This window comes from Pleurodeles waltl, chromosome 11, assembly GCF_031143425.1.
Source record: "Pleurodeles waltl isolate 20211129_DDA chromosome 11, aPleWal1.hap1.20221129, whole genome shotgun sequence".
NCBI classification, from domain to species: domain Eukaryota; kingdom Metazoa; phylum Chordata; class Amphibia; order Caudata; family Salamandridae; genus Pleurodeles; species Pleurodeles waltl.
Window position 1 is genome coordinate 924429338 of NC_090450.1, and position 22397 is coordinate 924451734.

The following is a 22397-nucleotide window of genomic DNA, read 5'->3' on the forward strand; positions in this document are numbered from 1 at the left end:
GCTACGCTATCATGTTTGTGCTTACTGAATGTCACCATTTTGAAGAGGGCATGTTGAGCTTTCACAGATAATCGTACAATATGATTCCACAGCAGGCACCCTGGTATACTGCTATGTCCGTAAACACCTAGGTTGGGTAGATCGACAGGGATAAGGGTAATTGTATTTTTTTTCAGGCCCAGATATGATATTTGTAATAATTCTGTGTGAAGGTTGCTGGTAAGGGCCCGTGAGAAGTCCCTGTACCCTATAACCCAGGACGATAAAGCGCATTTGGTACTTTTATGCTGTTTTTTTTTTTGCCATCTCAGCACTTCAGTCCAAGAACCTACAGGGGTGGGACGGAGGTGAGCACCGGAAAGCGCCGGAGGTTACTAGCACAGAGTGCGAGGGGAGGGCGGTGGTGCAGGGTGAGGAAGACGTAAGAGGGAGGGGGTCGGAAGCCAAGGAGCGCACGGTGGAGCTGCACAACCCGTCCTCTCCCCCAACCCTAATTGATAGATGCACCTGCAGACCCGACAAGAGTTGGGGGACCAGGAGCTCACTTACATAGTTTACGATCGCATCTGCTCCCCAGAGAAGCCACGTTACCGCGGTTTACAGTTCGAAAGAACAAAAGTGACCCAGTTTCACTCTCCGCGTCTCGGGCTGTAGGAAACGTCCATCTGAGGGAAACGAAGTGTGACAGGCCGCTCTTAAAATAGAAGCCCCCAACCCCCAAGGCAGGTGAAGGAGACATCATTAAACTGCTGTCTTAGCCTCCCTTCCTTCCAGGGCTCGACCAGTCCAGTTCCCACAGGGTCAGTCTTTCAGGCGATTGTAACCCCCGGGCACTCGTTGTGCTGAAGAGGTCACGCACGTGCTCCAGTTCCAAGATTCCGATCTCCTTTGTCGGTGCTCTTTAAAAAATATATATAATTTCTAACTTAAAGCGATCTGATGCCATTCATTTGTAATTTCTCACCTTTATATTGTTTGTTCCACGTTTGCATCTCAGCGAACATGACGGCACAGCTAGAGAGCAGTTCACTTTTTCATCACTTTTTTAGCAACTTTCTAGGTTTTTAGTACAGCGATACATTTACTGTAGGTCACACAGGTTGTCCAGAAGACCAGCAGCTCACTGAAGCTTTTCGGACTGCTGTATTTAAGTATTCACCACCTCCGTTTGACGCAGAAATTGGCTGCTGGGTGTTATAATTGGCGCTGTCCTCTGTGGGAGAGGTCAATCCCACCCAGTGATCGACTAGATCTGGAGCAGCTCTTCCGCGCAGTAGTTCTGTACATGAGTAGATTACCACCACATGTGCATGGGATCCCTCTTCCCTACAGCTGCCCCAGCTTGGGTCGGAGCTTTTCGACTTCACCTTCAGTGGTGACTCTATGAATTCTCCTTACGTTGGGAGCACATGGACGATTTTGCTGCCCAAGACCATCTACTAATCTGTTTTTCTTTTTCTGATATCTGATTTCTCTGCCATCAAGTCTTTTTTCAAGCAGTTTTGTAGGAGTCTTTTTGGTGACATAAATTATTGATTAGTGTGTGAATTTCCTTCTTTGTCACACTCTTAGCTGGAAATTGTTTCTGACGCGTATTGTCTTTCACAACTCTTTCTCACTCGCTAAAATAATTTGCTTAACAAGCCAGTGAATTAGTTGGGTAAGGTGATACCCTTTTGTTCAGCAAGGACGGAGTCCTTCAGTGCGTGCCCGTCAAAAGGTTCTCCCTCAAGAAATAATTCTTTTATCCAGGGTGGATCACCAGATCGACAATTCAGAAATCTCTGTTCTATGATTCTGGGGGATGGGGTGGAGGTTAGGAAGTACAAATTGTGAATTATTGGTGCCATGGGAGAAGGGTAAGTTATGGCCCCCCCTCTTCCTAACCAACGTGTCCCAGTATTATTGACATAGCCAGGGCACGCTATAGGTGAACCAGTATCTTTTGGACGGCACATAGCAGGTTTAGTAGAATTGTCAACAAATTCTGCTCCATCAATATCATGTGTTTTTTGGGTGTAGTTCTAGTCTAGTCTAACACCTGTCGCAATTGAGTGGTATATATAGAAGATCCTATGTTCGGGACACCCAGTCCCCCTCAAACAGGTATTTATATGAGTACGCAGAGATTCTCAGAGTCCAGCTACCTGGCTACTTAAAGTTCACCGTCCTATTTTGTATCAGTTGTACTGCAGCTTTGGAAAATCTGAGAGGTTTGTACCACACAGAGGAGGTGCAGAAGGAAGTTCATCTTTATGGTAGCTAATTTGCTAAGCCATGAAAACACAAGCCTACCCCATCTATATAGATTTTTAAATACGATATTTAATAGAAGTAAGATGTTGCATCAAGTTAAATTTTTTATGGTTGAGGTAAGAGTGATCCGTAACTACTTAATAGGTTTTGCACAGCATTTCAACCCATTTTCACTAATAGTGTCTTACAGCTGACAGTGGGGTCCACTACCACCAGGCTTTGTCACTTTGAATAGTTTACTTTGAAGCCTCACATTGCCACAGAAGCATGTAACTCGTCGATTAGGTCAGGGCTTGAGTGCTCTTGGTCAGTCAAAAAGAATAACCTGTTGTCTGCAAATAGTTGTAATTTATAGTGGCTGCTTTTTTACTTTATACCAGAAATTTCAGAGTTGGAGATGATATTTTGTATCCATGGCTTCATTGCAAGGCGAGAAAGAGGGCACCCTTGCCTCATTCTTCCGGTTAGAGGGTTCTGTCCCGAAAGATCCCCATCAACTTTTATTGTGGGCAAAGACGATTTGAAATTTGCTTCAGTATAGGACAGAATATAGGACAGCATGTTTGGACCAAACCCAGTTTTGTTCTAGACGTTGGAGTTATATGGCTCATCAGCTCTGTCAAACGCCTTCTCCGCATCCTGCTTGGGAAAGATTATTCAAATGTTTTTACATTCTGCAAGTTCGATAAGCTCTACATCCAAATGTGTAGTATCTCTCATTTGGTGATTTGCGTCTGTGGTAGCACCGAGACTGCCCTTATCTTAGCCACAGATGACATTCGTGCCCTCCTCGGCTGAGGAGAAACAGCAGCCCTGATCCTTCTCGACCTCTCTGCAGCCTTCAATACCATATCTCACCACACGCTAATCAGAGGACTCCACCACATCGGCTTCCAAGGGGACGCATTCAGATAGATCACCTCCTTTCTCACTGGAAGAAACCAGAGGATTCACCTACCTCCTTTCACCTCCGATTCAAAAGACATCACCTGCGGGGTCCCAAAGGATCATCTCTCAGACTCACGCTTTTTTAATGCATGTATCACCTTACTAGCTAACATTGTCAAATCCCATGGCCTCAACATAATCTCCTATGCAGATGACACCCAATTCACCCTCTTGCTCACCAGACATGACAGGATCTGATCTTCGGCACAAACAGCAACACATGGAACAACTCCTGGTGGCCTTCAGAATTAGGACCCACACCCACTCACTCTCCTCTGAACATGCCAGAAACCTTCGAATCATCATTGACAACAGCTTCACCATGTAATCACAGATTAACACTGTCTTTTCTGCCTGCTTCTTCACTCTGCACACTAGACGCACCATGACACAAGCCCTCATCACCAGTCTACTAGATTAGGGCAATGCCTTCTACATAGAAATCGCCTTAAAACTCCTACAAAGATTTCAGACCATACAGAATGCCGAAGCCAGACTCATCCTGGACCTTCCCCAACAATAACACCACACCTCAGGCATCTCCACTGGTTGCCCGTACAAAAGAGGTGCATATTCAAGGTGCTGACCCACACACACAAAGCTCTACACAACCGAGTACCCACTTACATTAATCACTGCCTGAATTTCCACCAACTGTCAAGAAGACAATGCTCCAACGCTCTATCGCATTCCCACACTCCACGCATCCACAGAAGTGGAGGACGTGCCTTCTCCCACATAGCAGCAAAAACTTGGAACACCCTCCCCACACAGCTCCGGGCCATCACCTCTCATCTGTAATTCCCTCAAGACCTGGCTATTCCAATGAGCCGCTGAGACCTGCAAACGCCTGGATACTCTTGAGGGTGATTAGTTGCGCTTTACCATTTTTTATTTTATTTAATTGTTATTAGCCTATCCGGCCTTAACAATAATCACACAATAGATATCAATCCCTCGAACTCAATAAAAATCACATTAAATAAAACATCTCAATAAAAGGAACTATGCTTGAATTTTTGATTTAACATGTGCCAAAATGTATCCAATTTACCATGCATTATCGTAAAACCTGATTTGACCATAATTTACATAAAAACTTAACTTATTCTAGAAAAACATTATGAGTCTAATATTTAAAATGTCTTATTATGGGACGAGTCATTTGGGGCCTTGCATTGCCTTCCAGCCATTTAATAAAAGCCCGAGGCCTAACCCAGTTTACACTACCCTGCACCGATTTCCCAAGCTAAATAGGTACGGGATAACATAGGCTATTGTGCCTGTGCCAACTGTAGGTGCATTGATAGACGTAATTTCCATGCTTCCAAGATATAGGTTGAGACCTTTGTCACAATGTATTTCTCATCTGAACGCATACATAGCGCTTCCGCCTCCTTGCACTTCCTAACTCCGGAAGTTCTGAAAAGTGGACGAAGGTACAATTTACGGAGTCTGAGCGTAAAGTGGCATAGTAAAAGGAAGTGGGAAAGTGTTTCCGGACCACCATGAAGGCATGGACAACATTCTAAACTACTCGGAGGAGCGGATTGCCATCTGTTGACCACCGCTGTCACTGGTAGTGTGCCCATACGGAATTTAAAGTAGAGAGCCCTTTTTTCCTCCGGATAAATACTGTCTATGAATAATGCTGGTTTAAGCTCTTGGTTAAACAAAATATACCGCTTGAATAAAGGGCTAAATGACTCGCACATAATCTCTGTCTTTCGCTCCCAATATGCCTTTTTTATGACAGCTAGACTAGGCCTTCCGATTTTTTCTGGATGGAGCCAAAAGTCATCCTGGCCGATAGCAGCCAGGATAGTTGAGATATGTTTGAACCAGGGCAGTTTCCGATGGTTTTGCAGCTTCATGATATCCTTAAGTACGTCTCTGAATGGTTTAAGAGCCTCTTTTGTCCAAATACGGATCCAGTATCTTACTGGAGCCAGAGCGATGTAGTCCTCAACCTTTCTCATCTGTAGATCAATTCTTATTGCGTTCATTGGTGTAGCATTACCTAGACAAAGTAATTGGCGTAAAAATTTGTTCTCGGTTACTTGTATTGATGGAATCTTTCTGAATCCCCAGATCTCTGCGCTGTAAAGTGCTGCGGCTCTTGCTTTTGTTTTGTATGCAAGCAGTGCGGAGCTCACGGAGTGATTGCCTGTAGCCTTTGCAAATCTGAGTACTGCTCCGGCTTGTTGGGCCAAGGAAATTCTGCTTTTGTAGATTTGTGGTTTCCATGTCTGTTTTTCATCTAATCTGCAGCCCAGGTAATCATAGGTGGCCACTCGGGCCAAAGGCTTATTATTTACCCTAAAAGTCGATTGCAACGTCTGTTTTTGGTTGAGAATCATAAACTTTGTTTTCCCCTCATTGATTACCATGCTCCTTGAGGTACAGAAAGATTTGAAGCCCCTAAGTAGACCATGCATTGCTATCTCTGTTCTTGCCAGTAATACGGCGTCATCAGCAAAGAGCAAGATAGGTATACTTTCATTGGCTAGTTTTGGCACGTCCAGATTTAATTCCTTCAAAACTTGACTTACTTTGTTTATATAACAATTGAATAAGGTTGGGGCCAAAACGCAGCCTTGTTTTACACCTCGCTCAATTGGAATTTTGGCCGTATAATCATTTCTCGTAGAATATCTGACCCTGGCAGTGTTTCCTGTATGCAATAGAATTAGCAGCCTTAAGATTTTTCCCTGTATGCCCATGTCCGACAATAGCTGCCATAATGTTTGGCGATTTACGCTGTCGAAGGCTGTTTGGAGATCCACAAAGACCAGGTATAATGGACAGTTTTTAAGGGTGGCGTATTTAGCACAGATCATGTTTAGCTTAAAAAGTTGGTCTGTTGTACTTTGGCCTCTCCTAAAACCAGCTTGGTGTGTTGATATTAAATCTCCGTCCTGCAGCCATTGGTCTAGACGCGACTGAATCAATTTGGCAAAAATCTTTCCAACACTATCAAGCATTGAGATAGGTCTATAATTGCTCACCATGTCCCGAGGCCCTTTTTTGTGAATTGGAACGATTATTGATTCCTTCCAAGAAGGAGGGATTACCTCGTAATGCCAAACACTGTTGAATAGACGGGCTAGAGCAGGTAACCATAACGTTAGCTGGTTACGGTAAGCATCTGAAGCGATGCCATCTGGGCCTGCAGCCTTATGCGGCTTTTGAAGGAGGATAACTTGTTTAATCTCTCTTTCACTGAATTCCGGTATTAACTTCATTGCACGTGGAATGACGTGGGCTACTTGCGTGGAATTAGTGCTGGAAAATTCGTTAGAGACTAGTGCATTCTGGGTTCCGTTTACCGATCTAAAAAGACAATTTGAAGATGCTGCATGGGTCTTTTGAAGAGGAAATACTTTGCTTGATCTTTGATTTCTGCCTCCCAGCCCTTGAGTGAGGATGTTTGGGTTAATGGTCATCCCTGGTTCTGTCTTGGCCACTTCCTGATACAAGGCAGTAAAGTGCTTTACCCAAAGTTGAGGGTTAATATTCAGTTCTAGGTTTTTCGGGGGGCCTTCGCATCCCCACCTGACTATCTCCCAAAACTTTTTGGGGTTCCCTGCCGTTATTGCTTGCAGTAAAGTTTTCCAAAGTTTATGTGGAAATATCTTCCTTTTGTATCTTAATAATTTTTTGTACTTTTGCCTACATCCATGAAAATGTTGCTCGTTGGAATCATTCAAGTGCCGGTTCTTCAGTGCTTGTGATAAGGTCTTTTTTAGCTTTAAACACTCTTCATCGAACCAGCCCTCCATCATTTTAGGATTGATTTGAGTTGCGCTTTACAAATCCTGCTTGATTGATTGATTATAAAGACTGTTTGGTAGAGAGAGATAAGGAAAGACCAGATTTTTTGGGGTTGAGTGACCAGAATAGAAGTAAATATGTTATCGCAAAATTTAGCAGGATTATCAGTATGCATGAACTATATTTGGTGGGAGCGTAATCAGGGTTTAATTTCAATGTGATTATGGATTCTACCATAGAATTAGCAACAGAGTTTGATTATAAAATATAGTTCTAAACTGGATAATGGTTCTATTAAGATTTCTTGGTAGGCTTTATAAAATTATACAGACAAGCCGTCTGGCCTCAGGCCTTGTTTCTTAAAATGCAGGCAATGTAATGTAAGTGATGTTTGAAAAAAGCAACGGTTATCAAAATGGTGTCTTGACAATGAAGGATTGAAAGAGGATTACCAGGTAGGAGAAATAGTGAAAGGCAGGCCAGTGTTAGGGTAGAGCAAAGTTTTTAAGGCCTTACAAAAAAGGAAAAAGCATGTCAAGTGGGCGTAGATGCAGAGAGTTCCAGATCTTTGCTGCCTTCGACGAAAAGTCTCCACCGGCCACTCAGGAGCAGCAAAAAATGGGGACAGTCAGGAGCCATGCAGTTTGTGAGAGGTAACCAGTGTAGCCTTGTTAACGCAGAACATTATCGATAGGGAAGTTGCAAAGCTAGTCATGCTACATAACTCTGGATCACCTTGAGTCAGTGAAAAAGAAAAGCAGGGGAGCTGAGGAAGAGCCAATTGCAGTAAGCAACTTAATACAATGGCCTGGATGATTGTCCGATAGGTAGAGACTGGAAGAAATGGGAGTATCTTCCTTTGCAGGTTCACTAGGAGGAAACAGGTTGAGGAAAGTTTACCATCATGACCAGAGAGGGAAAGATTGTGATTTAAAAACCACAGTTACAGCTTCAGCAAGCGAAAAAAAAGTCTTGTCATAAGTGTGACAGATGAGCAGAAAAAAATGATTGTGTTTGAGCAAGTTTCATCTTTTGCATTGTAGGTGTTCGATTTCAGATGAAAAGAGATACGTTGTCCAGTAACATAAATGTACTCATATGAAGAAACATTGGAATGGCAGCTTTCAAGTTCAAAATGGTGGGGGAATCAATTGTTTCTCTAAAATATTGAGTTACCAATAAAATGGTGTGCTTTTGGAATGGTTGGTGAACTCATGCATTGCTCTCTTGCTCCAAACACACTATCTCCCAGGATAGCTTGTTATTTACACCTCTGCTCCCAAGAGGGGGCCCATGTGTGTCTCAGCAATAACAGCTATGTATTTGCATCTGTCCATCAATCACTGAGTGTCCAGCAGTGTATCCAATTAGCCACTTTTCCTTGGTTTTTTGCCATACCTTCAGTCTCAGATGGCGAACGTGCTGCTGCACCTAGTGTTCAGGGGCATCCTGTACAAATATTAACATACCTCCGTGTCCATTATCTCACAATCATATTTTTCCGCCATTTGCATGAACATGGGACCATTTATCTCCTGCAGACCACCAAAACGTTTTTGGTGTCCACTGTGTTTAATTGCATGGAAAGTTAAGGCAGGGCTAGCACTACCACTGTAAAGGGCTCCCATTACAGCCTTCACAAGAGTATACGTGAGTGTTAGATTTATCAGGAAGAAGAGGTCCAGGAAGCTGCTTCTCCAAATACCGTATCACTGTGAGAAATAGAAAATCAGTGCATCTCTCAAATATGAGAATTAAAAATCAGAGTATCCCTCAAATACGCACTTGGTGGAACAATAGCTGTAAAAACATTTCGTTTGGAAAAAGTCATGATTTTTCATGTGTTTTCTGAAATGTAGCGCTCAAAGGTTGATTGTGCTGTCTGGCCATTTTTCATTGCTTCGTAAAAATATTTATTGTAAAAAAATGTATTGATTGATTACTCAAAGTCATTACAATGTGCTCTAAAACCCATTGAAAAAATCATTAAAAAATGTAACAGTTACCATACAGATCACAATACTTCAAGATCAAAATATTAAAAGCAGATCTGAAATATGATAGCTTAATATTACAGTTGTTTTAAATGTCATGTCAAATTGATGTTTGACAATGTTTGAAAAATCTAATACAGACTAATCATTGTTATTCGAAATAATCAAAATGCACTACCAAACTGAATATAATTTTGGGTAGGTATTAAATCCATGTGTGGCCATATTTTTAAACAGAATTTAGCAGGTTCTCAGCCAATGACAAGACCTTCACCAAGCGGCACGTTGCCAAGATTGACCTGCCTGATAGACAGCATTTAACTGCTTCTTGGCATGTTCTCACTTATGCAGCTAACAATAGTGATTTTAGCAGAGTCTGTCATGCCTGAAATAATTTTAGACAAGTACAAGTTATATTTAGTAAAATTCTTTTTTATAACCACACAGTCTACAGCATGTTGTTGCCCATTGCTGAATCCACCTTGGTATACTATCCTTGATAACGTACATGCCAAATTGCAACCGTAGAAGCTTGGTCTTTATGTGAGCTGAGAAGTGAGCTTTCAGATAAGGCTTAAGCTCCAGCTTTTCGTAACTGTTAACAATAGACCAGACATTCTTTTTCCTTATCAGGGCCTCTGTATCCATTTCGAAAGATAATTACTTTGTTGCTCGATTCAAGAAAATTCTTAAAAGTTGTTCTATTGATTGTTCCAAATCCAGATACTTGATTATCAAAGTAAGATCTCCAAGTAGATGTGTACTGGGAATTAGTAATTTCCTGCCAACACAGTTTAGCTAATGTGTCCGGTTCAGATTAAAATAACAGGTAGAGACATTTTAAAAAGGCAGCCTGTCTCACTAGTGTTTGATTTTGTGATCCAAACCAAAGTCATATTTCAGCATGGCTTTTATCCTTTGGAACTTACGAAAATGATTTATAGGCTTTTATTTGCAGCTTATTCAGGAGTGGAGCATCTCAACCACGAAAGATGACTAATCCATAGGCCAGTGCTGGGACAATTTTTGCCACCATGACTTTGATTAGATGCACATAGTTTGGGCACATTAACTTATTTCTCAAGGTCTTAAAAGCATAGATAGAAGTTGTGTTTTTGGCACTCAGATAATTAAAATTACCTTTGAATGACACTCTATCATCAGAAATCATTCCAAGATATTTATATGACCTCACATACTCTGTAGTCTCCCCCTAACAACCCAAACTCCAGGTTTCACCTTCGGATGACCTACTGTGATGATTTTAGTTTTTCTAGTATTCAGCTCCAAACTATTGACTGGCATATACTACTTAAAGGACCCAATTATCTGCTGTAAACCTATTGGTGTATTGCTAAGTAATACCGTGTCATCAGCATATTCTAAATACTTAAAGTTATAGCCTGTGAAAGCAGGAGCATGGGCATTTACATTTTCCAGGTGTTTCGGAAGATCAGCCATGAAAAGATTTAATAAGCTTGGAGCAAGATCACAGCCCTCCTACAGACCTTGAAAGGTGTTACATTTCTGTGACAAGCTAGTGCCATCCCCCAACTTACCCTGAACAAATGTGTTGGTATAGAACAGGATTACTAGACCGAGAAGAGTACGGGGCACACCCCAGGGTGCACGTTTTGCCCGTAACTGGTCTCTTGCAACAGAGTCAAAGTCGGCCTTCAAACCCATAAAACAAATATACAATTTCTGGTTTATTTTGTACAGCACTTTTGGACATAAGCATGAGCAGGTTAGTAGTTGTTGACTGGCCTTTCCTAAAGTCTGTTTGATAGATGGGAATTATGTTTTGCGTAGCGACCCACTCTTCAATCTCCTCAAGTAGGCGGAATGCAAATAATTTTGCTTCAATGTCTGTTAAAGCAATGAGGCGGTAATTTTCTGGATTATCAGCAGGTCCATTCTTGTAAATAGGTTGAATTATACTCCCCTGCCAAGGATTGGGGATACATCTCATTATTGAGATCTCATTGAACAGGGGAGTTAAGATCTCTGACCACAACTTAGGTTGGCTTTCAAAATAGCGTTGGGGAGGACGTTTGGACCTGGTGCTCCATTTGATATGATCCTTTTGAGCAGGTTAATAACCTGAGCCTTATTTGTTAGCTCCGTCGGTTGAGTTATACTTCAAGATGACCTCAAACACACCAAAGTAGATTGACCTTCTGTAATTTTTCATTGCTTGTTTCTGCTGTAGACTTATCAAAGGAGATGGTGAAGTTCTAGAAGAAATTGTGAGCCAAGAAAGGCACAAAGAGATAAACAAGGTACCTGTGCACCATTTATCTTCAAAGATCCAACATTTAAGTGTGGCAACTATTAAGTGTGTGTGTTTGTGCTTGAATAAGTGTATGTATAAAAATGCACCCACACAGCTTTGTATTCTTGGCTCTGACTTGCGTTTTTTCCTCTTTGAAGCAAGCCACCAAGGGAGATGGGCTGACCTTCCAAATGAGGACCGGGATGCTCCAGTAACCTCCTGACAAGCACCCCATCCATCCGCTGATCACAAGTATTTCACATCAAGATATTGTTCTGTTCGTAATGTTTTCATCCAGTCTCCACTGACCGTTAAACCTATTCCAATACCTGGGAGCACAATTCACCGTTGAGTCATTGTTTACGCAATTGGGAACCTACTCACTGTGGAAAACATTTTCTGTGGTCTTATGGGGGAAGCCACTTCTCCCATAGTGGAACCAGGGCAAAATCAAAGGTAGGGAATTTGCCATCATAACAAATATTCTTAGCAGGATTCATGAGCCGGAAACACTGCTGGAAACATAGTTTGACGAACCAGTACGTAAATCTGTGGTCCACTCGGTTGACTTTAAAAAACCATACCATGTCTTGAATCTAAAAACAATGATGTCTTCATAGAGTCAGCCATATAGCTGTTTGGCATGGTACAGTACACTTGCAAGTGCATTTAATGTCTGAAACGATATGCAGGCACTGAGGCGCAGCAGTCTCCTATCTCTATTTACTGTGTGGAACATTAAGGTATTGACATTGGTACTGCAGGTTTAAAACTTCTTAGAATGTGTATGCAACTTTCTATTACCACTTCATTGTGAGTGTCTTTTAGGTCACTCAGCCCATGAATTGGTGGAAGCAGGAGGTTTGGGACTTCTGTTTGCGCTCTCTTCTCTGGTGCCTATTCCATCATCTTCTCTGGGGAGGCAGAAGATCTGGGTTAGTGGGTGTGACACTGTTCTTGATCATGGGCCTGTACTATGCTAAACCATCAGAGTATTCTTCATGGGTGTCCCACACTTTTTTTTGAGTAGCTCAAAAACAGTATGATAGCATAGAGGAGTGGAGGAATGCAGAGTCAAAGGAGGCAAGTTGAGTGACAGAACAATAGAGAAATTATGAAAATGGGAGGGAAAGTTGGATGGCGCATCAAGAGAGAGGGTGTAAGAAAGAAAATAACGAAAACATAAGTGGGTAAAAAATAGATAAGGAACAGAAGAAATTGTGATGGGTGAAAAAAGGATAGGAGCAAGGAAGGATGAAAAATGAAAGGATTGAAGCAAGGACACGAGGAAGGAAAGACTTAGAGAATGAAATAAAGAAAGGAAAGTAACTAGGGAATTAAAAGGATAAAGGAAGATTGAAAAGGAGAAGAAAGACTGTGAAGGGGAGTATAAAGAAAAGACAAACTAGAAAGGAAGAAGGGAAAGGAAATGCAAAAAATTAATAGAAGATAACATGAAAACAGGAATGTAGGGAGAAAGAGGGAAGGAAGAAAAAAGAGGAAGAAAAGAGAAACACCATTGGATGGATGAAAGTAAAGAGTAAGGAAGGATGAAATAAAAGAAAGGGAGAATGAAAAAAGGGAAAGAAAAATGCGAGAAAAAAGGAAAACAATAGGGAGGCTGTGGCGAGAACGAAAGAAGTAGAGAGACTTATGAAAAGGAGCTGTATAAAGAGAAACGAAAATGACTATAAAGAAACAAAGGAGAAAACTAGAAAAACGGAGGAAGCAAGAACAATAGAAAGGAAGAAAGGCCAAGAAACAGAGTGTGAAGAAAGAAGGAGAAGCCAAAAGAAAGACACTCCAGAAAGAAGAACTAATGTTATAGAAAATGAACAGTAAGCTATTGAAGACAATAAGAAGTGTTCTACGGTAGTTAAATGGTGTCTCTCAACTAAGGTGGCTATCCAAGACATATCTTCAGCATCCTTGCCATTATCTAGACCAACCCAGATACTTTGGTGGGTATCCATGGCTTCCAGTAAAATTATAGGGTAAGGTGTGGCTGCCTTACATTTAGGGGTTATCACTAGTTTATGATTTACATCTTAGGTGTTTTCAGTGCGTGCAGGAGTAAGCCAGAATTTGTAAGTTTGGGCAGTAGCACATGTGGGCATTTGCTTAAAATTGGAGACTGGTCTGTTGGGGTCTGCATCTGTGGATTTTCTAACAAGAAGAAGCTGTCATTTGGATGACAGAACATGGTTTAAAAAGCATACAAGCTTTCGCGTCAGAGGATTGAGTTTATTTATCTAAAACAAAAAGATGGTATTTAGGAATTGGTACAAAATTATTGCAAATTGATTGTGTTTTGTAATAAATGTAAAGTGATATTTGATCAATAATTCATGCTGACTTTGGGCACTTATTTCAAACTGTTATGTGGACACTGATATGGCATTCGAGCTTGAGAGGCTGTGTATGGAGAGAAGGAACACAGTGGATGTTCAAATACTAAGCAATCGAAATTGCCCATATTGTTAATGGCACTTCATTATAAGGTTCACATGTTTGTCCATTCTTGGCATTATGTGTTGGCTGAAGGAGGAAGTCTCCTGTGAAGCCTAAACCTGTAAGATCTGTAACCCCAGAGTAATAAATCACTTTCATCTGTCCTGCCAACACGAGAAACGGCTCTGGCACTTTTAGCACTCCAACACTTCTCTACCAGTGCAAAAAGTTAAAGGGAAAGTTGTTTTACTTAGACGAAAACTTTTTGGTTATAAAAAAGAATGCATTGAAATTCCCCTCAAAACATTTAAAGAAACTTTGGCCCGATTTATTTATTGGCTATATGGCTGTCCTCCGCCAGCTTAACGGGCAAAATAAATTATAATTACTGAAAATGACTGGTGTATGTTGTGTCTGCAAAATTATATTAACCATGGTTTTTCATGCCATATGATCCCACTTGGGCAACTTAGTCATTTAGGTGTACCCAGAGTCCTTTGTCCTGGATAAGACTCCATGGCTGTTTTGCTTCAAGCAAAATTATATATTCCAATTTCCATAGATTTTTCGCTCTATCGCCCCTGAGGTTTTCTTTGTACAGTGTCAGTCCCTACAAAGGTTAGCTGATGTGCTTCACTGTTATGTTCCTGGGCAAAGTGTTTGGACACCGGGTATGTTCATTTTGTGCTGTAGTGTACGCTCTTTACTTTTAGCTTTGTATTGCCAACATATCGTTTTGCACGTGGGCTTTGCAGCATATATACCACATACTCTGTTTGGCACATAATTATATGTTCGATGGCATGTGTAGCTGCAGATACACATGTTGTGCATAGCCCGCCATCTGGTGTTGGGTCGGAGTGTTACAAGTTGTTTTTCTTCGAAGAAGTCTTTCGAGTCACGAGACCGAGGGACTCCTCCTCTTTTGCTTCCATTGCGCATGGGCGTCGACTCCATCTTCGATTGTTTTTTTTCCGCCATCGGGTTCGGACGTGTTCCTTTTCGCTCCGGGTTTCGGGACGGAAAGATAGTCAAAACTTCGGAAAACTACGTCGGTATTGTTGCGTTCGGGATCGGGTTAGATAGAATCGACACCGAATCGAATCGTGAAGAGCTCCGGTAGCCCTTCGGGGTAAGTTCGATCCCCCGTCGGGGCCTGGTCGGCCCGACCGCGTGTAACATCGAGGCTGATGGGAACGGACCCCATTCCGATTCTGTCCTAAATGCCACAACAAATACCCATATACAGACCAACATTTGGTCTGTAACCTGTGCCTGTCGCCCGAGCACAGGGAAGAAACTTGTGAGGCCTGTCGTGCGTTCCGATCCCGAAAAACGCTCCGTGACCGGCGAGCCAGAAGATTACAGATGGCGTCCACGCCGACAGGACACCGAGAGTTCGAGGAACAAGGAGAAGAAGAGGAAGCCTTCTCTATCCATGAATCGGACTCGGAGGAATTCGACGTCCAAGAAACAGTGAGTAAGACGTCGAAGCCAGCACACAAGAAAACAGACAAGGCCCAGGGGACGCCACTGCCAACAGGCCATGGCTCAACCCATAAAATCGGTGACCGCCCATCGGCACCGAAAAAGGCCGAACTAGTGCCGAGATCGTCCGACTCGGGTCGAGACACAGGCACGCAGCATTCTCGGGACCGAGAAAGTGCTGCCGACAAAGATCGACGCCGAGACAGCGGAGCCGAAGCTGCTCGACGCAGAGACAGCGGCACTGAGGAGGATCGGCGCCGAGAAGTTTCGACTCCAAAAAAGAGGAAAGTCGCCTCGGAGCCGAAAACGAGTAAGGACATAGTTTCGGTGCCGAAAGGACCGGCAACCGAGCCAACTACCAGCTCATATTCAGAGGAGCAGTCACTGTCCTCTCAATTGTGCAAACATAGATTCGAGGAAGAGTTACAGTCCACTGAAGTAGACCACACTCAAAAGCGGATCTTCATACAGAGTGGAACAGGGAAGATCAGCACCCTTCCCCCTATTAGGAGAAAAAGGAGACTTGAGTTCCAAACACAGGAACGAGCACCACAAACAAAAGTGGTGAAGAAGGTAACTCCGCCACCCTCTCCTCCACCTGTAACTCACATATCACCGGCACAGACTCCGTCCCACTCACCGGCTCACACCACCATGAGCCAAGATGACCAGGACGCTTGGGATCTATACGACGCCCCAGTGTCAGACAACAGTCCGGAGGCGTATCCTACCAAGCCCTCACCACCAGAGGACAGCACAGCGTATTCACAAGTGGTAGCTAGGGTAGCAGAGTTCCATAACGTGTCGCTACAATCGGAACCTGTCGAGGATGACTTCCTTTTCAACACCCTCTCCTCCACCCATAGCACCTACCAGAGCCTGCCTATGCTCCCAGGAATGCTACGGCACGCAAAGCAAATCTTCAAAGACCTGTCAAGAGTAGGGCAATAACACCAAGGGTGGAAAAAAAATATAAAGCACCGCCCACAGACCCTGCTTTCATCACCTCACAGCTGCCACCAGATTCGGTTGTAGTAGGGGCAGCTCGCAAGAGAGCCAACTCTCACACATCAGGCGATGCACCACCTCCGGATAAAGAAAGCCGCAAGTTCGACGCAGCCGGAAAAAGGGTCGCAGTACAAGCTGCAAACCAGTGGCGCATCGCTAACTCTCAAGCGCTCCTAGCGCGATATGACAGGGCCCATTGGGACGAGATGCAGCACCTCATCGAGCATCTACCCAAAGATTTACAAACAAGGGCGAAACAGGTGGTTGAGGAGGGACAAAACATCTCCTATAACCAAATAGGCTCCTCTATGGATGCAGCGGACACAGCTGCAAGAACAATTAACACAGCAGTAACCATAAGAAGGCACGCGTGGTTACGAACATCTGGCTTTAAACCGGAGATACAGCAAGCGGTGCTCAATATGCCATTCAATGAGCAACAATTGTTCGGACCTGAAGTGGACACGGCAATTGAGAAGCTAAAAAAGGACACTGACACTGCCAAGGCCATGGGCGCACTCTATTCCCCGCAGGGCAGAGGCACTTTCGGCACCTTCCGCAAAACAACCTTCAGAGGGGGGTTTCGGGGTCAAGCCACACAAGCCAGTGCCTCACATTCCACACCATCTACCTACCAGGGACAGTACCAAAGGGGAGGCTTTCGGGGCCAGTACAGAGGAGGACAATTCCCTAGAAACAGGGGAAAATTTCAAAGCCCAAAAACACCTGCAACCAAACAGTGACTCACAGGTCACTCATCCCCTCCACACAACACCAGTGGGGGGAAGAATAAGTCCGTATTACCAATCTTGGGTGAAAATAACAACAGACACTTGGGTCTTAGCAATTATCCAACATGGTTATTGCATAGAATTTCTCCAAATCCCTCCAAATATACCACCAAAAACACAGAATATCTCAAAACAGCATTCAGACCTTCTGGAAATAGAAGTTCAAGCATTACTGCAAAAGAACGCAATAGAACTGGTACCAGGTACACAAATAAACACAGGAGTTTACTCACTGTACTTTCTAATAACAAAAAAGGACAAAACACTGAGACCAATCCTAGATCTCAGAACACTAAACACCTACATCAAATCAGAACACTTTCACATGGTCACGCTACAAGAAGTGTTACCATTGCTAAAGCAACAAGACTACATGACAACCTTAGATCTCAAAGACGCGTATTTCCACATCCCGGTACATCCCTCGCACAGGAAATACCTAAGGTTCGTATTCAAAGGAATACATTACCAATTCAAAGTATTGCCGTTCGGTATAACAACCGCACCAAGAGTCTTTACAAAATGCCTAGCAGTAGTAGCTGCACACATCAGAAGGCAGCAAATACACGTATTCCTGTATCTAGACGATTGGCTAATCAAGACCAACTCACTGACAAAGTGTTCACACCACACAGATCAGGTCATACAAACCCTCTACAAACTCGGTTTCTCTGTCAACTATGCAAAATCACACATTCTGCCGTGCAAAGTACAGCAATACCTAGGAGCAACAATAGACACAACAAAGGGAATAGCCACTCCAAGTCCACAAAGGGTTCAAAATTTCCTAAAAGTTATACAAACCATGTATCCAACACAAAAAATACAGGCAAAGATGGTATTACAACTCCTAGGCATGATGTCCTCATGCATAGTCATTGTCCCGAACGCAAGACTGCACATGAGGCCCTTACAACAGTGCCTAGCATCACAATGGTCACAAGCACAGGGTCACCTTCTAGATCTGGTGTTGATAGACCGCCAAACATACATCTCGCTTCTATGGTGGAACAGTATAAATTTAAACAAAGGGCGGCCTTTCCAAGACCCAGTGCCACAATACGTGATAACAACAGATGCTTCCATGACAGGGTGGGGAGCACACCTCAATCAACACAGCATCCAAGGACAATGGGACGTACATCAAACAAAGCTGCATATAAATCACCTCGAACTGCTAGCAGTTTTCCTAGCGTTAAAAGCATTCCAACCCATCATAACCCACAAGTACATTCTTGTCAAAACAGACAACATGACGACAATGTATTATCTAAACAAACAGGGGGGGACACACTCGACACAGCTGTGCCTCCTGGCACAAAAAATATGGCAATGGGCAATTCACAACCACATTCGCCTAATAGCACAGTTTATTCCAGGGATCCAGAATCAACTTGCAGACAATCTCTCTCGAGATCACCAACAGGTCCACGAATGGGAAATTCACCCCCAAATTCTAACCACTTACTTCAAAATTTGGGGAACACCTCAAATAGACTTATTTGCAACAAAGGAGAACGCAAAATGCCAAAACTTCGCATCCAGATACCCACACAGGCAGTCTCAAGGCAATGCCCTATGGATGAACTGGTCAGGGATATTTGCGTACGCTTTTCCCCCTCTCCCTCTCCTTCCATATCTAGTAAACAAATTGAGTCAAAACAAACTCAAACTCATACTGATAGCACCAACATGGGCAAGGCAACCTTGGTACACAACACTGCTAGACCTATCAGTAGTACCCCACGTCAAGTTACCCAACAGGCCAGATCTGTTAACACAACACAAACAACAGATCAGGCATCCAAACCCAGCATCGCTGAATCTAGCAATCTGGCTCCTGAAATCCTAGAATTCAGACACTTAAACCTCACCCAAGAATGTATGGAAGTCATAAAGCAAGCTAGACGACCATCCACTAGACACTGCTATGCAAGCAAATGGAAAAGGTTTGTCTGCTACTGCCATAATAATCAAATTCAACCATTACACGCATCTCCAAAGGATGTAGTGGGTTACTTACTACACTTACAAAAATCGAACCTGGCCTTTTCTTCCATTAAAATACACCTCGCAGCAATATCTGCATACCTGCAGATTACCCATTCAACTTCACTATTTAGGATACCTGTCATTAAAGCGTTTATGGAAGGCCTCAAAAGAATTATACCACCAAGGACACCACCCGTTCCTTCATGGAACCTCAACATCGTCTTAACAAGACTCATGGGTCCACCTTTTGAACCCATGCATTCTTGCGAAATACAATTCCTAACCTGGAAGGTTGCATTTCTCATCGCCATCACATCTCTAAGGAGAGTAAGTGAAATTCAGGCGTTTACAATACAAGAACCTTTTATCCAAATACACAGAAATAAGGTAGTCCTAAGAACCAATCCTAAATTTCTACCAAAAGTTATTTCACCGTTCCACTTAAATCAAACGGTAGAACTACCAGTGTTCTTCCCACAGCCAGACTCGGTAGCTGAAAGGGCACTACATACATTAGACATCAGAAGAGCACTAATGTACTACATTGACAGAACAAAAGAAATCAGAAAAACAAAACAACTGTTTATTGCATTCCAAAAACCTCATACAGGAAACCCAATATCAAAACAGGGGATAGCCAGATGGATAGTTAAGTGCATCCAAATCTGCTACCTTAAAGCAAAAAGGGAGCTGCCCATTACACCAAGGGCACACTCAACCCGAAAGAAAGGCGCTAGCATGGCCTTCCTAGGGAATATTCCAATGCACGAGATATGTAAGGCAGCCACATGGTCTACGCCTCACACATTTACTAAGCACTACTGTGTAGACGTGCTATCCGCACAACAAGCCACAGTAGGTCAAGCCGTACTAAGAACTTTATTTCAGACTACTTCCACTCCTACAGGCTGAGCCACCGCTTTTGGGGAGATAACTGCTTACTAGTCTATGCACAACATGTGTATCTGCAGCTACACATGCCATCGAACTGAAAATGTCACTTACCCAGTGTACATCTGTTCGTGGCATTAGTCGCTGCAGATTCACATGTGCCCACCCGCCTCCCCGGGAGCCTGTAGCCGTTTGGAAGTTATCTTCAACTTTGTACATTTGTAAATATATTATTTAAACCTTAATTGGTACATACTTATTCACTCCATTGCATGGGCACTATTACTAACACACACAACTCCTACCTCACCCTCTGCGGGGAAAACAATCGAAGATGAAGTCGACGCCCATGCGCAATGGAAGCAAAAGAGGAGGAGTCCCTCGGTCTCGTGACTCGAAAGACTTCTTCGAAGAAAAACAACTTGTAACACTCTGACCCAACACCAGATGGCGGGCTAAGCACAACATGTGAATCTGCAGCGACTAATGCCACGAACAGATGTACACTGGGTAAGTGACATTTTCATTCTCAATCTAAAAAAAACTACCGCCCTTGCCCTCTGCCTGCATCTAACCTGCCTTTTAAAAAAAAGAAACCTAAACATTATGTTAATAAAAAAAAAATACTTACCTGTGTGGTAAAGTCCTGTGTATTGTTAAAGGTACAAATAGTTGCCTGTGCGGTACTTACATGCGTGGCAAAAGGTCATGAGAGGTAAACCATCCTTGGTAAAGGCAGTTTCCCCTTATTGCCACTCCCCGGTCCACTTGTGGCCCATGTTTATTGGATAGTCTTTGAAACAGTTCTCCTGATGTTCTTAACTAGTTGTCTTTGTAGTAGTTTCAGAGGTTGGCAAACTCCACTTCTTCCCAGGCTTGGGTGCCCTCAGTACATTGAGAGAAATCCTAACTCTTTTTTCATATCCATATGAAATTAAAAGCTCTTTTGAGACTGATTGAAAAGTCATGTTTACAGTCCTACTGACAATGCCTAAATGATTCATAAAATGTATATGTTATGCTGCCTAGGTAGATTTCCCTTGATTCCTTCTATAAGTGGGGTGATGTTGGCAGTAAACAATATGTATTTGGATTGTTCTTCTATAATGTTCAGTGGGACCTACACCAATCTGCTGCTTAGGTCTGTCATTCATAGTTTTTTATCTATATTCAACAGGCCTGTGGAAAGTGATCATGCCTCAAAGTCCCTTCCAGGTTCTGGGAGGAACACCACATCGTCACCGACATTAGGTTTGTTGTTTCTCTGATCCCACTGGAGGGGAACAGTCGTGTTAGTGTCAGAGTCCGGTGGGTGGTGAAATATTTATAGAATTCCCCTGATTAACCCATCAGATCCAGGTTAAACGTATGATTTGAATTTCTAAGTAGAGGAAAAGACCTCCACAATTGGTGCTGTGAGCTCTTCCCTCTCTATGTCTAATATTGTAGGAGTGTGCAACCCCTCTAGCAAACTATCTTGGATGTTTTCACGCTTGTGCCCTCTGAAATATAAGGCATGCACAGAAGTCTCTAAGTAATTCAGCTTTTTCCCCTAACTCCAAAAAGATTATTCCAAAAGTCTCTCTTAAAGCATTGACATTTGCCTCTAGTCTGTTTGTCGTTCAAGACATTTGCCAATAAAGTGTGTACTTTATTTCCCATTTCATATATTTTCATTTTAGTGCCCAAAGTGCAAAGTTTGCTTGGGTTGCATCAGTGAACTAACTACCTCGTCTCACACATTTTCCCTAAAGGGAACAAACACTTCTGCCCGTCATGTCTCCTGCGGATTGCTCAGACAAAATTCAGGAAGCCAGGCTTCCCTCATCCCATATCCCAAAACCACCCTGCTAAGAAGAAACACTCACCTCGGTATTCCTGGTATTCCACTCACTACACCAGTAATCTGCTGAGACAGAAACGGTTATGTGTTAGAGGGGATGCAATTAAGGGTAGCTCAATATGAAAACTCCTCCCATCAAAACAGGAATTTTCCAATAGTGTAGATGTGTCTACGGGGAACCGATCCTACTACGTGAACTAGGATAACCTATCACAACTGTTACCAGAGAAGAGAAAATAAAGAATTCAAACAAAAATACCTCCTTATGAAAAACACATTTCACAGTTTTCTCCTGGTGGCACCTCCATCACGGACTGCAAAACCTTAAAGTCCTCAGTTGCAGACTCAGGAGCCGATTTAGAGTTTGGCAGACAGAATTTACTCTGTCACAATGGCAGACGGAATTACCTCCGCCATCCAGAAGTACTATACCCCGCCAAATTTAGGGATTTGCGTCAGCCCCACAGACATCTCTGCATGTACAGAAACCACCATCAAAGAAATTCCTTTCGATTTAGGAAAAGTATGACCAATGGCACTTTCAGTCATAACAGCTGGCCGTCAAAGGCTCCAAAAGACATTTGCTTCGCAAAAGCAAACTCCCAAAGTGAAAGTTTGTTTTTGAATGGCACCAAGCTAATGTGTCCACAGCCTGGGAGGTTCCTTACAGGGAGTGGCTGTCATTT

At 43.0% G+C, this 22397-nt stretch overlaps 1 protein-coding gene across 1 annotated transcript in view; it reads left to right on the forward strand.

Annotated features, from left to right (window-relative positions):
- ARL6IP4 (ARF like GTPase 6 interacting protein 4) overlaps window positions 1-12680 on the forward strand; it is a 115599-nt gene extending 102919 nt beyond the window's left edge. The window contains exons 5-6 of the mRNA XM_069214968.1: window positions 11185-11254; window positions 11406-12680. Coding sequence (XP_069071069.1) covers window positions 11185-11254; window positions 11406-11462 — 127 coding nt within the window. The 3' untranslated portion in view covers window positions 11463-12680. The remainder of the gene's footprint in view (window positions 1-11184; window positions 11255-11405) is intronic.
- The last annotated feature ends 9717 nt before the right edge of the window (window positions 12681-22397 follow it).